Below are 16,556 nucleotides of genomic sequence, written 5' to 3' on the forward strand. Positions count from 1 at the left end.
CTTGAGGACTGTAATACATGTACATAATCTTTCAAAAATCTTCAGTAGTCATCTATTTAAGGCAATTTTCTGGGTAGAAGAAATATTTGAAGCCTATTTGGGTTTGTTATTGAGGTGTAGGCTGGCCGTGAAATTATAGGGTTCAGTGCCTCGTTGAAGAGTAGATTGTAGTTGAAGGGTCTTTGTAACTATTATTGGTATTTTCATAACTTTTTTTTGTACTCATAGAAGTAGTACTTACCCTCAGTAGAAAATATAGAAAAAAGTAAAAACCATAAATGAGAAAATAGATATAATTCATAAATTTATTATATAGAAAGGATGATTATTAAATTTTTTTTGTTGTTGTTGTTGTTGTTGTTGTAGAGACAGAGTTTCACTTTATGGCCCTAGGTAGAGGGCCATGGCATCACACAGCTCACAGCAACCTCCAACTCCTGGGCTTAAGTGATTCTCTTGCCTCGGCCTCCCAAGTAGCTGGGACTACATACAGGTGCCCGCCACAACACCCGGCTATTGATTATTAACTTTTTAACTATATTTTTCTCAATTACTTTCATACATGTTTTTGAGTTAGTCATGTTTTTAGATCCTGCATGTTTCTTAATATTATACCATGATTAATTTCTCTCATTTTAAACTATTGAAAATCTGATTTTTAAGGGTTTATAATATTCTATCATGTGATTGTACCATAATTTATTTAATAACTTCTCTACTGGGCTAGAAGGTTGCCTCTAAGTTTTTCTTTTTTTTTTTTTTGTAGAGACAGAGTCTCACTGTACCGCCCTCGGGTAGAGTGCCGTGGCGTCACACGGCTCACAGCAACCTCTAACTCTTGGGCTTACGCGATTCTCTTGCCTCAGCCTCCCAAGCAGCTGGGACTACAGGCGCCCGCCACAACGCCTGGCTATTTTTTGTTGCAGTTTGGCCGGGGCTGGGTTTGAACCCGCCACCCTCGGCATATGGGGCCGGCGCCCTACTCACTGAGCCACAGGCGCCGCCCAAGTTTTTCTTATCATATATGATGCTATAAAGAGAATCTTTTGCATATAAATATTTACGTGTATCTTTGATTTCTTTGGGATTGATCCTTAGGAATAAATTAGGTGAACCCCAGTGCGTCCCCCTCTTGGAATGCTTTGGATACTTCTGCTGTGTTGGCTTTCCAGAAAATATGTACTACTTTGTCTTTCCAGTAATAGAGTATTAAGTGTTAATACTTAATACTAGAAAGTGTTAACTTTTTTCAAACTTTGACAGTTTGTTAGATTAAAATCTTCAGTTTTGAATTCAAATTATATCTCCCATTTGACCCTGCAATGCCACTACTAGGCATCTACCCAGAGGAAAAAGATCATTTTATCGTAAGGACATTTGCACTAGACTATTTATTGCAGCTCTATTTACAATCGCCAAAATGTGGAAACAGCCTAAATGCCCACCAGCCCAGGAATGGATGAACAAGCTGTGGTATATGTATACCATGGAATACTATTCAGCCATTAAAAAAATGGAGACTTTACGTCTTTTGTATTAACCTGGATAAAGGTGGAATGCATTCTTCTTAGTAAAGTATCACAAGAATGGAGAAGTAAGAATCCAGTGTACTCAATTCTAATATGAAGCCAGTAGATGATCTAATATATATCCTGGTATCTAATATATACCCATATAAGAGAAAACCTCAAATCAATTCAAGGTGGGAGGTGGGGGAACAAGGGAGCCAGGAGAGGGGAGGAATGTGGGGGATAGGTGTGCTCCAACTTAACGGGCACAAGGCTAGGGTGTATGGCACACCTGTTGGAGGCGGGATACAATTATAAGAGGGGCTTTATGTAACAAATACAATGTAACCCAATTTGTTGTACCCTCAATTAACCTGCAACGATAAAACAAGAACCTTCAGTTTTCAATATTATTGTGCATATTCGTGGTGTTTTATTTCTTCGCTCACACTTTCTGGGTATTTTTTTTTCCCTTCTCGTGTCATGGATTTTTTTTGTGTGTGTTATTTCTTTATTGAAGAGTGGAAAAGAATGAGAAACCCATCGACCAAACAAGTTGTCATTTAACAAAATGGGTTTTGTAATGAAATTTTCTCTGGGTTAGCTAAGGAGATGTCAGGTAGTCAAGATAAATTTGATCCATGGTGCTGCGAGATCCGCTGTGTTCATTAGCCGTCCACTCTTTGCTAATAGAGAGCAGAGTCATGTTCCTTTTATAGGCTACCCCAGGGAAGAATTGCTGCCTTCTTCAGGTATGGTCAGGATGCTCCCTCAGGTTGACAAATGAAGACCTTTCTTATTGTTCAGTGTCTTGGAAGGCAACCTTTATAGCTGGTAGATGGGACAGTGTCATTCTGAATGTCAGTCTGAATGTCATCTGCCTTGACATGTTGTCCATCAGAGGCAGCTCCTGTCCTGCTTCCTCCTCATCGTCCTGCCCCCTTCAAATATGTGGATATCAGTGAAAACTATTTATTCTGATAAAATGAGTAAATAATAGGTGCAGAAATACGCAGAACACTCAGTGAGTCAGATGGAGATGGTTACCCTGCCAATGATGAGTTGGGACTGACTGTCCTTGTTCAGACTGTCCCTGAAGGCTGAACAACAGGACAAAGTTGGTCACCCTGTTCTTTTAAGTCCATCTTTGGATGAGAGTTTAATCCTTTATCTTTGATCCTCACCACCTGTCTGTTTAGACCGCTCTTGTTCCTTGGTGCAAAAGTCTTCCAGCTGGTCTATGTTTCTGCTGTTTTATCCCCTGTAATGAATCTGAGCATGAATCTTCTGTATGGTGATGGTGATGACAAACATTCTCCTGCTTACTATATGCCAAGCACTCTTGTAACTTTAATCTTCCCAATAGTCGCCTTATAAGGGAAGTACTACTGTTATCCCCATTACACAGGCGGTGAAACCGAGTCCCGGAGAGGCTATGTGAGTTCCCAAAGTTGAGTTGCAAACAGTGGGTGCGGGATTGGAGCGGTGTGACTGGCTGCTGTTCTTCCTGAGTCCTACACTGCAACTATGCAACTGTGCCACTGTGCCAGATATTTTTTTTTTTTTGTAGAGACAGTCTCACTTTATGGCGCTCTGTAGAGTGCTGTGGCCTCACACAGCTCACAGCAACCTCCAACTGCTGGGCTTTTTAAGTGATTCTCTTGCCTCAGCCTCCCGAATAACTGGGATTACAGGCGCCCGCCACAACACCCGGCTATTTTTTGGTTGCAGTTTGGCCGGGGCTGGGTTTGAACCCACCACCCTCGGCATATGGGGCCGGTGCCCTACTGACTGAGCCACAGGCGCCGCCCTGTGCCAGATGTTTTTAATGCTCAAACTCCCAGCCTCAGTCTATCCCTGGACCTTTACCTGTGATCTGGCTGCTGGGAAAATCCTCACCTTGTTCGTGGCCCTTGTAACCCAGCCTCATGTGTGCCTTCAGAAGACTTTCTGGCTGCCGTGTCCAGATGGGCCAGTGCACAGCAGTTACCTGGGCCAGTCAGTAAATACAGATTTCCTAGATCCTAACCCAGAGATTCTGATCTAGCAGGTCTGGGGTGGGGCCAGGCCCCCAGATTTCAGGTGACTCTGGCATGCGAGAGGTCAGGCACAGCTGCTCTTGTGTTTTATTTCTCTGCTCCATTTAAATGGGCAGGGACCGTCAAGTGTCTCTTCTTTCTGTGGCTGTTTCCTTGCCTGGCATATAATAGGCACTCAGTAAATAGGAGGCTGTTTGAAATCCCAATTGAAGGGGAAGAATGTCCTCAGCAGCTTTAGTAAGTAGAGAAAACCACAGCTTTGCAGAGTAGAATTTCCCTTCTAATCTGCAGAGTGGTGAGCTTCTTAGGTACATTATCACTGCTAACCCCGAGTCTACCGAAGAGCCACTGGAAGAGGAAGGAGATGCCAAGAGGAAATTCTGGGGATCTGGTGTGAATAAGATTCCCAGTTTGATCCCTTCTACTGAGATCCCTGGGGGATTCAATGCGGTGTGAGTTATAAAGGAATACTTAGCATGCAGTAGTTGGCCAGTGCCCAGAGTGTACTAGGAGGAATCAGTGTCAAATCTATAATCATAGCAGAAGCCAGGGAGTCAACAGGAGCAACAAAGAGCCTTAGGTGTCTCCTGAGAAAGGGGGAGGAGAAGAGCAACGGTCCTGGCTGTCGTTTGGGGGCACTGGCTCCGAGTGTTTGGCACTGTGCTGGGAACTCCTATTAGTACGTAATGTTCTCTGATCCTTGCTGTGACCCTCTGAGTTTAATTGTCATTCCCATTTTATTCATGAGCAGGCTGAAGTTCAGAGTAATTAAGCACCAGCAGAAAGAGATTGGGAACCTGAGCGTGATTTGGGCAACTGTTACCCCTTCCATAAAGCCTACTGTCCTTTAACCAGCCAGGACCTTGGCCTTTGACTGAATTCTCTTCCAGGAAGTTCCTTGGTCAGCCTTTCGTAGGCTTGCGTATAGATTCGTACCCACCTGGATGCGCACTCAAGATATTAGGTGCTCTGACATGACTTCTAGTCACACAGCTGGAAGACACATTGTCCCACACTGACACCCCTCACACAACTGCGTGTGTCCCTTACTGTGAGCTATTCCAGGGGCAGAGACGACCATTGGAAGAATGTGGGTGTTCTATTAACGTGGATGCTTAGCTCTTTATTGTGGTTACATAATCAAGCCAGTAATCACAATAGCCGAGGGACATAAAAACAAGAGCTGGAAGCAGAGTTTATGGTGTTTCTCATAACCTGAGACTGTGTGTGTGCCTGTACCTTCACAGCATACTTGGGAGCCTGTTCTTGAGGTCACATTGATGATCAGGCCTTGAGGGGTTTTTTGTTTGTTTTTTTTTTTGTGACGGAGTCTCACTGTGTCGCTCCTGGTGGAATACCATGGCATCACAGCTCACAGCAACCTCAAACTCTTGGGCTTAAGTGATTCTCTTGCCTAGGCTTTCTGAGTAGCTGGACTACAGGCACCTGCCATAATGCCTGCTAATTTTTTGCTGTAGTTGTCATTGTTTAGCAGGCCCGGGCTGGGTTCAAACCCACCAGCCTTGGTGTATGTGGCCAGTGCCCTACTCACTGAGCTACGGGCCTGAGCCTTTTGTTTGTTTTTTATTTTTTAAAACAATAGTGTGGTGGCTGAAAATAGAAATTTTAATTTATGTAGTCTCTGAAAAAGACTTTTCCAGTACCATCGAGACCAGTGGTTCTCCGAGTATGGTTCCCGATCAGGAGTCTCGGCATCACTGGGAACTTGTTAGTATTGCAGATTTCTAGGTCTCCACCCCAGACCAGATTCAGCTTCTGGCGCGGTGCCCAGCAAATCTGTGTTTTAACCACCCCCCTCTTCCCCAGGTGATTCTGATATGCTGAAGTCTGAGCATCACTCACCTTGTTTCACCTGATTCATCTCCCTGGACCATGAGCTTCCATTTAGGAAGATCTCAGCCTGGGTGTTAGCTCTTACTTCACCTTTCTGAGGCTGCGGGTGTCCATATAAGGTTTAGTGGGTGCATCTGGTTAGATATTTATTCTTTACCCAAATAAAGATTTACAGCTTATGGATAAGAGGAAAGATTGATTCATATCTTCTTCTAAACTAGAATGTTAAAAATATTTAACCATTGTGGGATATAACAGAACAAATTCTGTTGCTTTTTTTTTGTATGTGTTGTAGCCTCTGTTAAGATGTAATTTGTGGGTAACAAATACAGTATATATACACTAATAATATTTTTCACTGACCTTTTTGGTGGGGGGGGAATAACAGGACTACAGTCCTGTTATTACCAAACTTTTGATTGTATCATAGTTTTCTCAAAGAATTTCATGGCATATTATTTGAGATATCAAACAGAAATTAATATAGTCTCAGCGTTTTAAGGTACTCCCTGTAATCTTTGGAAATATCCTGGAAATTACAAAATAAGAGGTAATAGTCCTGGTATAGCTAATGAAGGATAATTTTCAAATTGCATAAAGTTAACATGATGGATTGATAGAAATAATTGGCTGCAGATAACCAGATGAGGGGAAATTGGAGGATTGAATACATGAGAGCCCTTTGTATAATTTTCAGGATTGCATGTATAAAAAAGAAGGAATTCTCCTGGACCCTAAATTCTTAGAGTGATAGTTTGACTAGATTTGAGCTACTCCAGGTTAGCAATGCTACTTTCTCAGCATTAAGTAATATTTTTGGTACACATCTTGCTAAAAGTTTTTAGTTTCCCAATAAAATAATTATTACAAATAGTATGATGTGTGCAAGAAATTCTGGGACTTGTAGTAAGGAAACTTGAAATTTAGACTTTACTCAGATTATAACTTCAACTAAATCTGTCTTGACCTTCTAGGTTTTAGTTTTTTGTTTGTTTGTTTGTTTTTTGTTTTTTGAATCTATAAGGTGTTGTTAATAGCTGTTTTACCTCCACTAATTACCTACACGCTGGGAATAAGTATGAATAAGATATAAAGTAAATTTTCTAGCTAGATTTTACTAGTCTGAACAAACTCTATGTGCCTTTTTAGTATTTCTTGTGATCTTTTAGTAGCTGTGTTAAAAAAAACAAACTATGGCAAATTAATTATTTTGAATTACAGGGAAAATCATCTTTAAAGGTAGAATGTGGATTTCATTTTCTTGTTTATTCAAAAGCAGATGAAAAAATGATTGGTTCTGGTTGACAGAATCTTTTCCCAGAGTATCATGATTTAGTAGGCATGTTAAAAATGTTATTTGCTTATTTTGTGGAAATAATATAAGCTGAGACTTTAAGTGATAACATGCATTTTCATTTAGGTTCAGCTACTTTGTTTTAAATTAAAAATACAGTCCTATTACATCTAAAATATTTTCTTACAGTGATCCGTATGTGAAACTTTCGTTGTACGTAGCAGATGAGAATAGAGAACTTGCTTTGGTGCAGACAAAGACAATTAAAAAGGTAGGTGTCCATCCTTAATTAAATTTTTTTTAAATTCTCATGTAATCTAATTCAAGAATGTACAGTCGTGGCCTACATAACGCCACATATATAATGGTGGTCCTGTAAGATTATAATGGAGCTGTCCTATACTGGTGTACCATTTTTATCTTTTATACTATACTTTTACTCTACCTTTTCTGTGTTTAGACACATTCAAATACACAAATACCATCATGTTACAATTTTCTACAGCGTTTAGGACAGTAACATTGCTGTGCAGATTTGTACCCTGGGATCAATAAATCAAATGTATGTAGTAGGCTGTGTCATCTGTACACTGTATGATGTTCCCATGATGACAGAATTGCCTAATGACACATTTCTCAGAACATACCCCATCATCAGCATAAGACAGTATCTGGCTTTGTAGAAGTTTATATTTTAAGGTTAAGATGGCAGGCTCGGTGCGCCTGTGGCTTACGCGGCTAAGGCGCCAGCCACATACACCCGAATTGGCAGGTTCAAATCTAACCTGGGTCCGCCAAACAACAATGACGGCTGCAACCAAAAAATAGCTGGGCATTGTGGCAGGTGCCTGTAGTCCCAGCTACTTGGGAGGCAGAGGCAGGAGAATTGCTTGAGCCCAGGAGTTGGAGGTTGCTGTGAGCTGTGATGCCATGGCACTCTACCCAGGGTGACAGTTTGAGGCTCTGTCTCACATAAATAAATAAATGAATAAGGTTAAGATGGCAATATTTTATTTTAAGCATCCTTCAACATTAAATGTATAACGTCCTCATATACCAAAACTTTTCAATATTACCTCAAGAGATGAATTCTGGTTTTTAGTTAAATGATTGTAGAAACAATATTCTAAAAGTCAGTCTTGTGACAAGTAGTTATTTTTTTCCTGCAAAGAATACAGCAAAACAAGGATTTGTTCTAATTGGCTTGTTATTTTCATAAAGAAATTAACACATCAACTGCCACATGAGTTGTATGTAAGTGTTTTTCTGCTAGTTTCAAGCCCAGGGCCTTGTGAAGGACATACAACTCACACATCTCTTGACCTATCTTGACCTAATAAAACACCATGGCCCTAACAAAAACATTTTTTTCCTAGTGTGGGAGTCAGTGTGTTAAAGTAATTTAAAATACATTAATGAAATGGAGTGGTTTGTGGCATCAGTAGGCGCAAAAGAAATAATTTAACTTGAAGCAGTTATTATCAATGGAAGGGAAATGCTGGGTTAGCTATATGTTAACATAAATTATATTAACAGTAAAGCTATATGTGTGTATATATGCTTTATTTTCACGTTTCATGTACATGTTTCAATAAAGATTTGTGCCCATAATTATAGTTTAACTTGTCTGTATCCAGGTATCTATGTACCTATGTAAAATACATGCAGATATTTACCCCGTATTTGGGAACTTTACTGCAGCTGCGTGTTTTCTATCAAAAACATAGCTTTATTCTGGGCTTTAGTAGTATTTATGGATTATTGGGGTTCCCCCCACCTTCCTTTAGGGGGTAGTTAAATAGTTTAACACTTTGTTAAACATTTTCTGGACAGCATAATTGCTTTAAAAAAAATGCTACCCCTCCAGTTGCCATCCAGATATCTCAGATCCGTGGCCAGGTCGTTTTGTGTAAGGAATCATAGCTGCAGTGTGTCCTCCACCTGGCATTGGGACTGGCATTAAAAATCTGTTTTGCAAACGGGAGCCAGTGTTGTGATTAGTAGGGAGGAGGCCTGTGTGGGACGGAGGCCATTGTTCCCTGTGGTAGGCACTGTCGCCGGCTCAGTCACAAGGCGAGAAGGGGCCACCTTGCAGCCTTGCAACAGAGGCGGCAGCCTGGAGACTTCACTGCTCCTGGATGCCGAGCTGAGGACCAAAGCCTGCGGTTGGGGCTTTTGCAGTCTGTTTCCCTGCTGGGGGAGGGCCTCCTGCTCCCTGCCTTCCGCGGCAAAGCTGCTCAGCTTCTGGTTAGTATGTCGGTGCTGCCCTCGTGCCCCTGTCCTTGTGACTGGCTCTTCATTTGTTTTGTGCTCTGGTGGTGGTGTTTGCTTCCCTGGCCTGTCATTTCCTGTGTGCATGTCCACAGAAACTGCCCTCAGGACTGCGGCAGCCGGGGGTGGCTGGGCCTGCCGGGGGGCTTGTCTCCCACTCCCCTGCGCGTTGCCATCCCTGGCTCCATTCACAATGAAAAGTATGAAACCCCAGTATTTAGGATTGGATTCACTGTGGAGTTGTGGGTGGAGAAAGTGCTGATTTTTTAAAATGCCGATTCAGTGTTAGATGAGTTCTTTCTGTGTGTATTTTTATGGTATTGTATTGTACTGCTTTTATTTAAAAAAAAAAAAACTTCTCTCTGAATTGGTATGTTGAAGGAAACAGATTGATAAAGGCACATATCATTTTGACTATAAAATGTCTGTAAATGTTGGTGAGGTGGTGGTTTTCCAGTCTCGGTTTTTCACATGTAATTTTTAAGAGCTATGTTTAAAAGTATTAGGCATGTGCAAATGCACAAACAGGTTTTCGTAGAATGGGCCTCATCTTAGTTTGGAAGGCTATTTGGCAGCCCATCTTTTGTCCATTATGATGACAGAAATATCCTTGCCATGGTCTTCTGAGATGTATATTGGGATGGATGGATGGATGGATGGAGAGGAAGATTGAAGGATAAAGTAGGCAAATATTTTTTAACCCAGTTATTTAGGGAAAAAAAAAATTTCCTTTTGGCTTATAACTGGCAGGCATTTTTTTCTGGTTATTAAATCTTGTGATTAATATTCTCTATAAAATAAAATGTTCTTCAGATTTCAATATTTATATAAATAATCAGCACTTTAAGCCTTCTCTTACCTACTCCATTGCTCTCCAAAACACATTGGTAGCAGGTAAAGGGGGAAGTTAACAAAGTCATTTCCTTTTTGGTAGAATAATCATATCAATGCTAATTTCTTGAAGGAAATTTTTAAATTTTCAGGAGGATGGCTCATTGTATGGCCCTGATGTTTTTTCTTCTGATGATAGCCTGCAATTTCTGTTTTTTTTTTTTTTATCTATGAATCATCTGTTTCATAAATAGACTCCTTCCCCCTCTAGTTTGGTTTATAGAATATTCTCAAATAATTGACTAAATGCTTCTTTTATTACCACTTTGAAGATTGCTTAGCTGTTTTTTATCAAGAAAAAAATGCTGGGCGGCGCCTGTGGCTCAGTAAGGCGCCGGCCCCATATACCGAGGGTGGCGGGTTCAAACCCAGCCCCGGCCAAACTGCAACCAAAAAATAGCCGGGCGTTGTGGTGGGCGCCTGTAGTCCCAGCTACTCGGGAGGCTGAGGCAAGAGAATCGCTTAAGCCCAGGAGTTGGAGGTTGCTGTGAGCTGTGTGAGGCCACGGCACTCTACCGAGGGCCATAAAGTGAGACTCTGTCTCTTAAAAAAAAAAAATGCTTAAGCAAATATGTAGACTGCATTGTATTAGTAACTGCTAATGTTTCAAAGACTGTGAAAGATATTACAAGATAATTTCTCTTTTAGACGCTGAACCCTAAATGGAATGAAGAATTCTACTTTAGAGTAAGTGTTTCAATTTGGGGGGGTAGTAATTTTTATTGATGTCCAGACTGATATATTTTTACAACAGATTTACATTGAAGGAAAGCAGTTAAATTTTTAACAAGAAATTCCCTTTTAGGATAAAGCATGGTTAGGTAGCCTCTTACTGTGTCCTAAATTTTGAGAGACTGTGAGTAGTGGTCACAAAATCTGGACTTGCTTCATTTGGGGATGCTTTGGGGAAATAAAAACAGTTATCCAAATAATCGTATTTAGTCTTTTCAATGTAAACTTTTCTTTAAAAAGTAAGATAAAGTACAATTTAAAATAATAGTGTTATTCTATGAGACATGAGTTATGAATGATTTTAGAGGGAGAAGAAAGCTCTAGCAGCAACGTGATTATTAAGAAGCATAAACATTGCCAATTAGGAACCAGTTAGAAAGGAAAAGTTTTGTAATTCATGTATTTAGTTTGTATATGATGTGTGTAATATCACATTACTTCTGGAATCTAAATGTGGCTGACTTAGGTAAAACTTCCTCAACCTTTTGTATTTAATATTTATAATAGCTTTATGGAGAAAAGACTGAATTCTGTGAGTTAGCAAAGACTTCTGATTAGTGAGCTTTTGCAGTTTTTTCTGTGTTTTTTGTTGTTTGTTTTTGAGACAGAGTCTCACTTTGTCACCCTTGGTAGAAGGCCTCAGTGTCAGAGCTCACCACAACCTCAAACTCTTGGGTTGAAGTGATCCTCTTGCTTCAGCCTCCCAAATAGCTGGGACTATAGGTGCCGCCACAATGACTGGCTATTTTTAAAGGATGGGGATCTCACTCTTGCTCAGGCTGGTCTCAAGCTCCTGAGCTCAGTTGATCCATCTGCCTTGTCCTCTCAGAGTGCTAAGATTACAGGGACGAGCCACCACACCTGGCCTCTATTGTTGTGTATTGTTACCAAAATTTGAGAAATAATAAATTGCTCAGCTATTTCACTGAAAGAAAGGGTTTTCTCTTCAAAATGAAGATACTCTAGTTGTGTGGCAGTGGTATTTAAACCTGCTTACCTCCAAATAAGGTCTTCTGATTAGGGCAGAATCCCAGAGAATGATATTGCCACGAGACTTACTGGTCCTGATTTTTTTCTTTCTATCACAATGGTATTTTTGTGTGTGTTTCAGGCTTGGATTACTATGTACAGAATCTGTTTTCTGTTATGTTCAGAGCTGAAATATGGCACTGATACTTTAATACTTGCTAAGATCCTGTGTACAGCCTCCATCAGATGTATTTTAAATTACTCTGTGAAGGACTGGAAAGCTAAGGGGGTGCTGATGGTGCTGTTGGCCCTTAGTTACCTCTCAAATGTGCTTTCCACTTTCAAAAGTCTGAATTATTTAGACTACTTTCAGTTGAACATTTTGGCCACAATTATGTAAATTTTAGTATATCCAAAACTTTGTCCAATTAATCTTGGCTGTAGACACATGTAAATTCTGTTTTTGTTGGGTTTTTTTTTTTTTTTAACACCTTTGTTTTTATTCATCTTACAAATGTGTGAGTGCCTACTCTTGCCAGCTCCTGACTGTAGCCTGCGGATGCATGGGTTAGCAACACAGCTCTTCACAGAGCTTCTAAAGAAACAGCAAACTCACCATCCATATCCATCTGTTTGTACTACCATTAGACTATGGGCAGACCAAAGGGCTCAAGTACAAGTTGAGGTCTCTGAAATATTTCATTCTACTCTCCGTCATAAAGCAGCCGAGGCCTAATAACAGGAGACCTGGGTCACATCTGTCTTTACCATTAACAGCCTTTGTGAACCTGGAAGAGCCACCAGAGCACTCTGAGTCTCCTTGTCTCTCATATAGGACGGAGAAGTCCTTCCTTGTTAGGGTTCTTTCTGGAATTTATGTGCTATCATATAAATGAGAACACACAGCACTCTGTCACACACCTGGTTGATATTTACTAAGTGGTCCCTGAGTGTGGATGATGATGTGGACCATTTTGGTGAGATTTTGGTACGGGGTAAGAAAGAAGCAAAAAAATATTAAAAGCCCAGTAGGTCTGACATTGGCCCCTTGTTGTTGGAGGTAGGGATATCCTTTATTTCCAAGTCTTTCTAACCATTCACAGCCTAAGCTTTGGAGACAGTTAAGCCAGAACTGGGGCAGGTCCTGGCTGCCCCACACACTAACCATGTGCTCTTGGGCAAGTTGCTTTGCCCTCTGGGTCTTGACAGCTCACTTGTAAAATCGGAGTGATAGTTGTATGTCACGGGATTGCTATGAGGATTAAATGTGATTTTGTATTTATCAATATTTTACAAGGAGAGAGTGCCTAAAAAAATAAGCACACAGTTATAACTAGCTGCTATTACTATTTTCTAAATTTTTATTATTACTGCTATTATTAGGCCTAAGAATTTTTTTTAGCCACTAACCTTTGTGAAGATATGACCTTGGTCTACCAGCATGAGGTTGCCTTTTGGAAGGGAGGTTAGGAACTCTTTAGAGCTATTTAGAATTATCATTTCTTTTAGAAAAACAGCTAAGAGCCTTTTCTTGTTTTGATATGTCTAAATTATGGGTAGAATAATATAGAAATCAAATATAGTCCAAAATTTGATTTAGTAAATGCAGAATTTCCAAAAGAGCATGTGAACTGTTACACGTTATACAATTTGGTTGGTTGCATTACAAAGCAGTATTTTATTCTTTCTGTCCCATATTTCGTTGTTAGAATGACTGCTGTTTAAAAATACTGTTTGTGTCTTTTATAGGTAAACCCATCTAATCACAGACTCCTTTTTGAAGTATTTGACGAAAACAGACTGGTAAGTGGGTCCCTGTTTTTGAATTCTGCTTTATTTTTTTTAATAAACTGGATTTTTGGACCGGTATCTTTATAGCTCTGTATGTATGTTGCGCTTAACAACAGTATATATGCCCAAAGTCAAGACTATTTTTTCCTATTCATAATTCTAACAAATACTTTTGTGCTGCTAGGATAAGAAATATATTTGTATATGTGTGTATTTTTATTGCAGTTAATATTAATGAGAGTCACCGGTGATGTCTCCGCCTGTAGCTTTTGCTGTAGTGTTGCGAATCTGTAAAGAGGCCATTGGGCATGTAAATAAACCTTGCAGGGTTTTCAAATGTAAGCCAGACTCTAATGCTGAAAAGCATTCAATAGCAAATCCATGGCGATTCTTTCTAGGAAAATAAAAATCTAATTAATGACATAGAGCAAAAAATTAATCTACATTTAGCGTGGAAATTTAAGCTGTAGTTGAAAAGTGCTACTTTCTCAAGAGATATCCTTACAAAGTACCTTGAAAGAACCAAAGCTATGTCTGAGACATATAACTGGTATAAACTAATATTGTAAATTGATACATATGTTATCTGTAGGGTGAAATACATAACTGATATAACTAAGATTTTTATTTATTCATTTACTTACGCATGTAGGTATTTAAAGTGAGTTTCACCCTCTTACCTAGGCTAGAGTGCCATGGCATCAGGCTAGCTCACAACAACCTCAAACTTCTGAGTTCAAGTGATCCTCCTGCCTCAGCCTCCTGTGTAGCTGAGGCCACAGGCACCTATCACAATGCCTGACTAATTTCTTTTTTTTGTTTTTAGTAGAGATGGGTCTTCCTCTTGCTCTCCAACTGGCTCGTTTCCAATCCCTGAGCTCAAGTGATCCTCCCACCTTGGCCTTCCAGAGTGCTAGCATTCTTTACAGGTGTGAGCCACCTTGCCTGGCCTAAGATTACATTTTAGAAATGGAATTTTAGAAGCAAATTTGGCTTAAAGCATTTTGCTTTCTTAAGTAACTAGAATGTATATGTTGAGTACCTATAAGCCAACTGTTCTAACAATGAAAATGAACATTATCATGTTAAGTCCTCAAGTTACTCTTCAGAAGTGGTATTATAACTCATTGTAGTCAGTAATACTAAAATTTACCTTAGCTAAAACTTAGATTGGTTAAAAGTACTGTTCTTACAAACCTTTCTTTTTGCAGAATTCAATTGAAATTTTTTTATTTTTTTAATAGTGTGATGTTAATAAAACACTAATGTAACTCCTTGTTCTTATAGGAGGTCTAGAGCTTTTTACATAATTTAAACACATCAGTCAGTGGGAGCATGAGGGTCCAATGAACAGCCAGGCCTGTTATCCTTATTAAAGAATTTGGGAATATATTTAATCTCTTAGCTTGGTATTATTCTTCAAAATAGAAAACTAACAGATTCTAGCCTACCATCCTAATATCTTTTCTATTAAAAATACGGGATCTTCATGGTTATGCACTGAACTCCACATTTTGACCTTTGGGTGATAATTAGTAGTACAGAATAACTAAATCACTTTCATTGCATGCATGAAGTTACTTTCGCGTTAAACTGTGAATGAGAGATTCTGCTGAGGGTGGAGTTCTTGCTCTTCTGTTGCTTAATCCAGCAGAGCCTGTGTGTATTAGGCAGGATTCAGTAATACAGTATTATCCCCAATCATCATTCTCTGATCTATTCAGTATGTTAACTCTTATTTAAGATGAAGAAAGGGTCAAATTTGAGAAATTACCTCTTGTTCAGTGTGATTTATTTCATTATTTCTCTTCCACTAAGAGAAATTCAATATTAAAAAATTATTTCCCATTTCCGTATTTGAAATAGTGACTATAGTATGATCTTGTCATGGGTCCAAAACTATACTTTATACATTTCAAAACCACAAAGGGCCTTGAATGCAAAACTTTTAAGAAATCTCCTGTAAACACACACTTTATCTGAAAAATAGTGTTTTATGGTATTAATACCTAGCTTTGCCCCCGGCCATCTGCAGTTTTGTTGTTATTATGTAAAGAATGCTGGCAGTGGTGTTTTTTCTTTGTTGGCTATTAATCCAGCAAAGAGGTTTTAGCATTAAATAAACTAGCTTCCATGTTTCTCTTAGAGGTCATTTTTGGCAGTGAAAACACATGCTTTTAGAAAACAGGTTGGGATGTATGTAAACAGAGGGTTAATCATCCACACCCTTGATTCCAGAGCTATTAACAAAGTCATGGTTTGCAGATTTTAAAATAAACTTTTTGTCACTCTTTGCAGCTTGATATTTTCCCCTCTAATTTATTTTTTCAAACCCCTCCTAAACAAACCTCTTTTTTAAAATAACTGATGTTTCTGAATCAGAGAAAATAGTAGGTTTAAAACACACAGACTATTTCCACGTTAAATACAAATCTGTTGACAGTTTTTTGAATGTGTGGTTTTATTTCCAAGGTCCTTTTTGGCACTTTGCAAACACAGCAAGATCCCACGTTTGTATCCCAACAGTGGCAACATTAGTGACTTCTCAGGAAAAACAGTCCCCTCCAGGCAGCATAGTTTCTGTATGGTATTTAAGTTAAATTTTTACAAAACCACATGCACAGTCTTTTTCAATTTTGGAGGGGTGGGTGGAGCAAGGGTTTGTTTTTTCTCCTACCTGGCATGTGAGAGACGGTGTTTTTTTCCAGCCAGATCCCTCTTCTCTGGTGCTTTGAGTTTTACACACACATACACCTTTTAAATGAAAAATGTTGTAGTAGCAAGAGGCAAAGCAGACCAGACTGCCAACTGGCTGTGTAGTAAGTTGTGCCCCTGGTGCCTCCCTGTAGCTATTTTGTTACTTGTAGATCATAGTCTAATTATTTAGCATTAAAGGGACACTTATTCTGGGGGGTGTGTAATCGTATTTATAGTACATTTTATTAGTTTGCATTCCCTCATGGTAGTGTAGTGGTATCATAAATAACAGAAACGTAGCATCCCAGGTTGTGAAAGGGTTTTATCGGGGCCAGGACTTATTTTACTTGTCATTAGTTGGTGTGGTGGGGAAATACCATGTGTGCTGTGTTTAATGCCAGGTCCCTTCCACTGGTTAAAGAGAGAGAGAGTCCCAGCGCTCCGCTGAGTTGGGAAAGAAATGTCCTGTGAATGTGACGTGGTTTAGATTTATAGCAGCATGGCTTCAGT

The 16,556-nt window shown here is 39.6% G+C and overlaps 1 protein-coding gene across 4 annotated transcripts in view; it reads left to right on the forward strand.

Moving 5' to 3' along the window:
* The window catches only part of NEDD4L (NEDD4 like E3 ubiquitin protein ligase), a 345,542-nt gene that overhangs the window by 183,563 nt on the left and 145,423 nt on the right, over positions 1-16,556 (forward strand). For all 4 annotated transcript variants that reach the window (XM_053571164.1, XM_053571165.1, XM_053571166.1 and 1 more), the window contains exons 3-5: positions 6,885-6,966; positions 10,506-10,544; positions 13,308-13,361. In XM_053571164.1, the coding sequence (XP_053427139.1) occupies positions 6,885-6,966; positions 10,506-10,544; positions 13,308-13,361 (175 nt within the window). The remainder of the gene's footprint in view (positions 1-6,884; positions 6,967-10,505; positions 10,545-13,307; positions 13,362-16,556) is intronic.

Source organism: Nycticebus coucang, chromosome 19 (assembly GCF_027406575.1).
Source record: "Nycticebus coucang isolate mNycCou1 chromosome 19, mNycCou1.pri, whole genome shotgun sequence".
Lineage (NCBI taxonomy): Eukaryota > Metazoa > Chordata > Mammalia > Primates > Lorisidae > Nycticebus > Nycticebus coucang.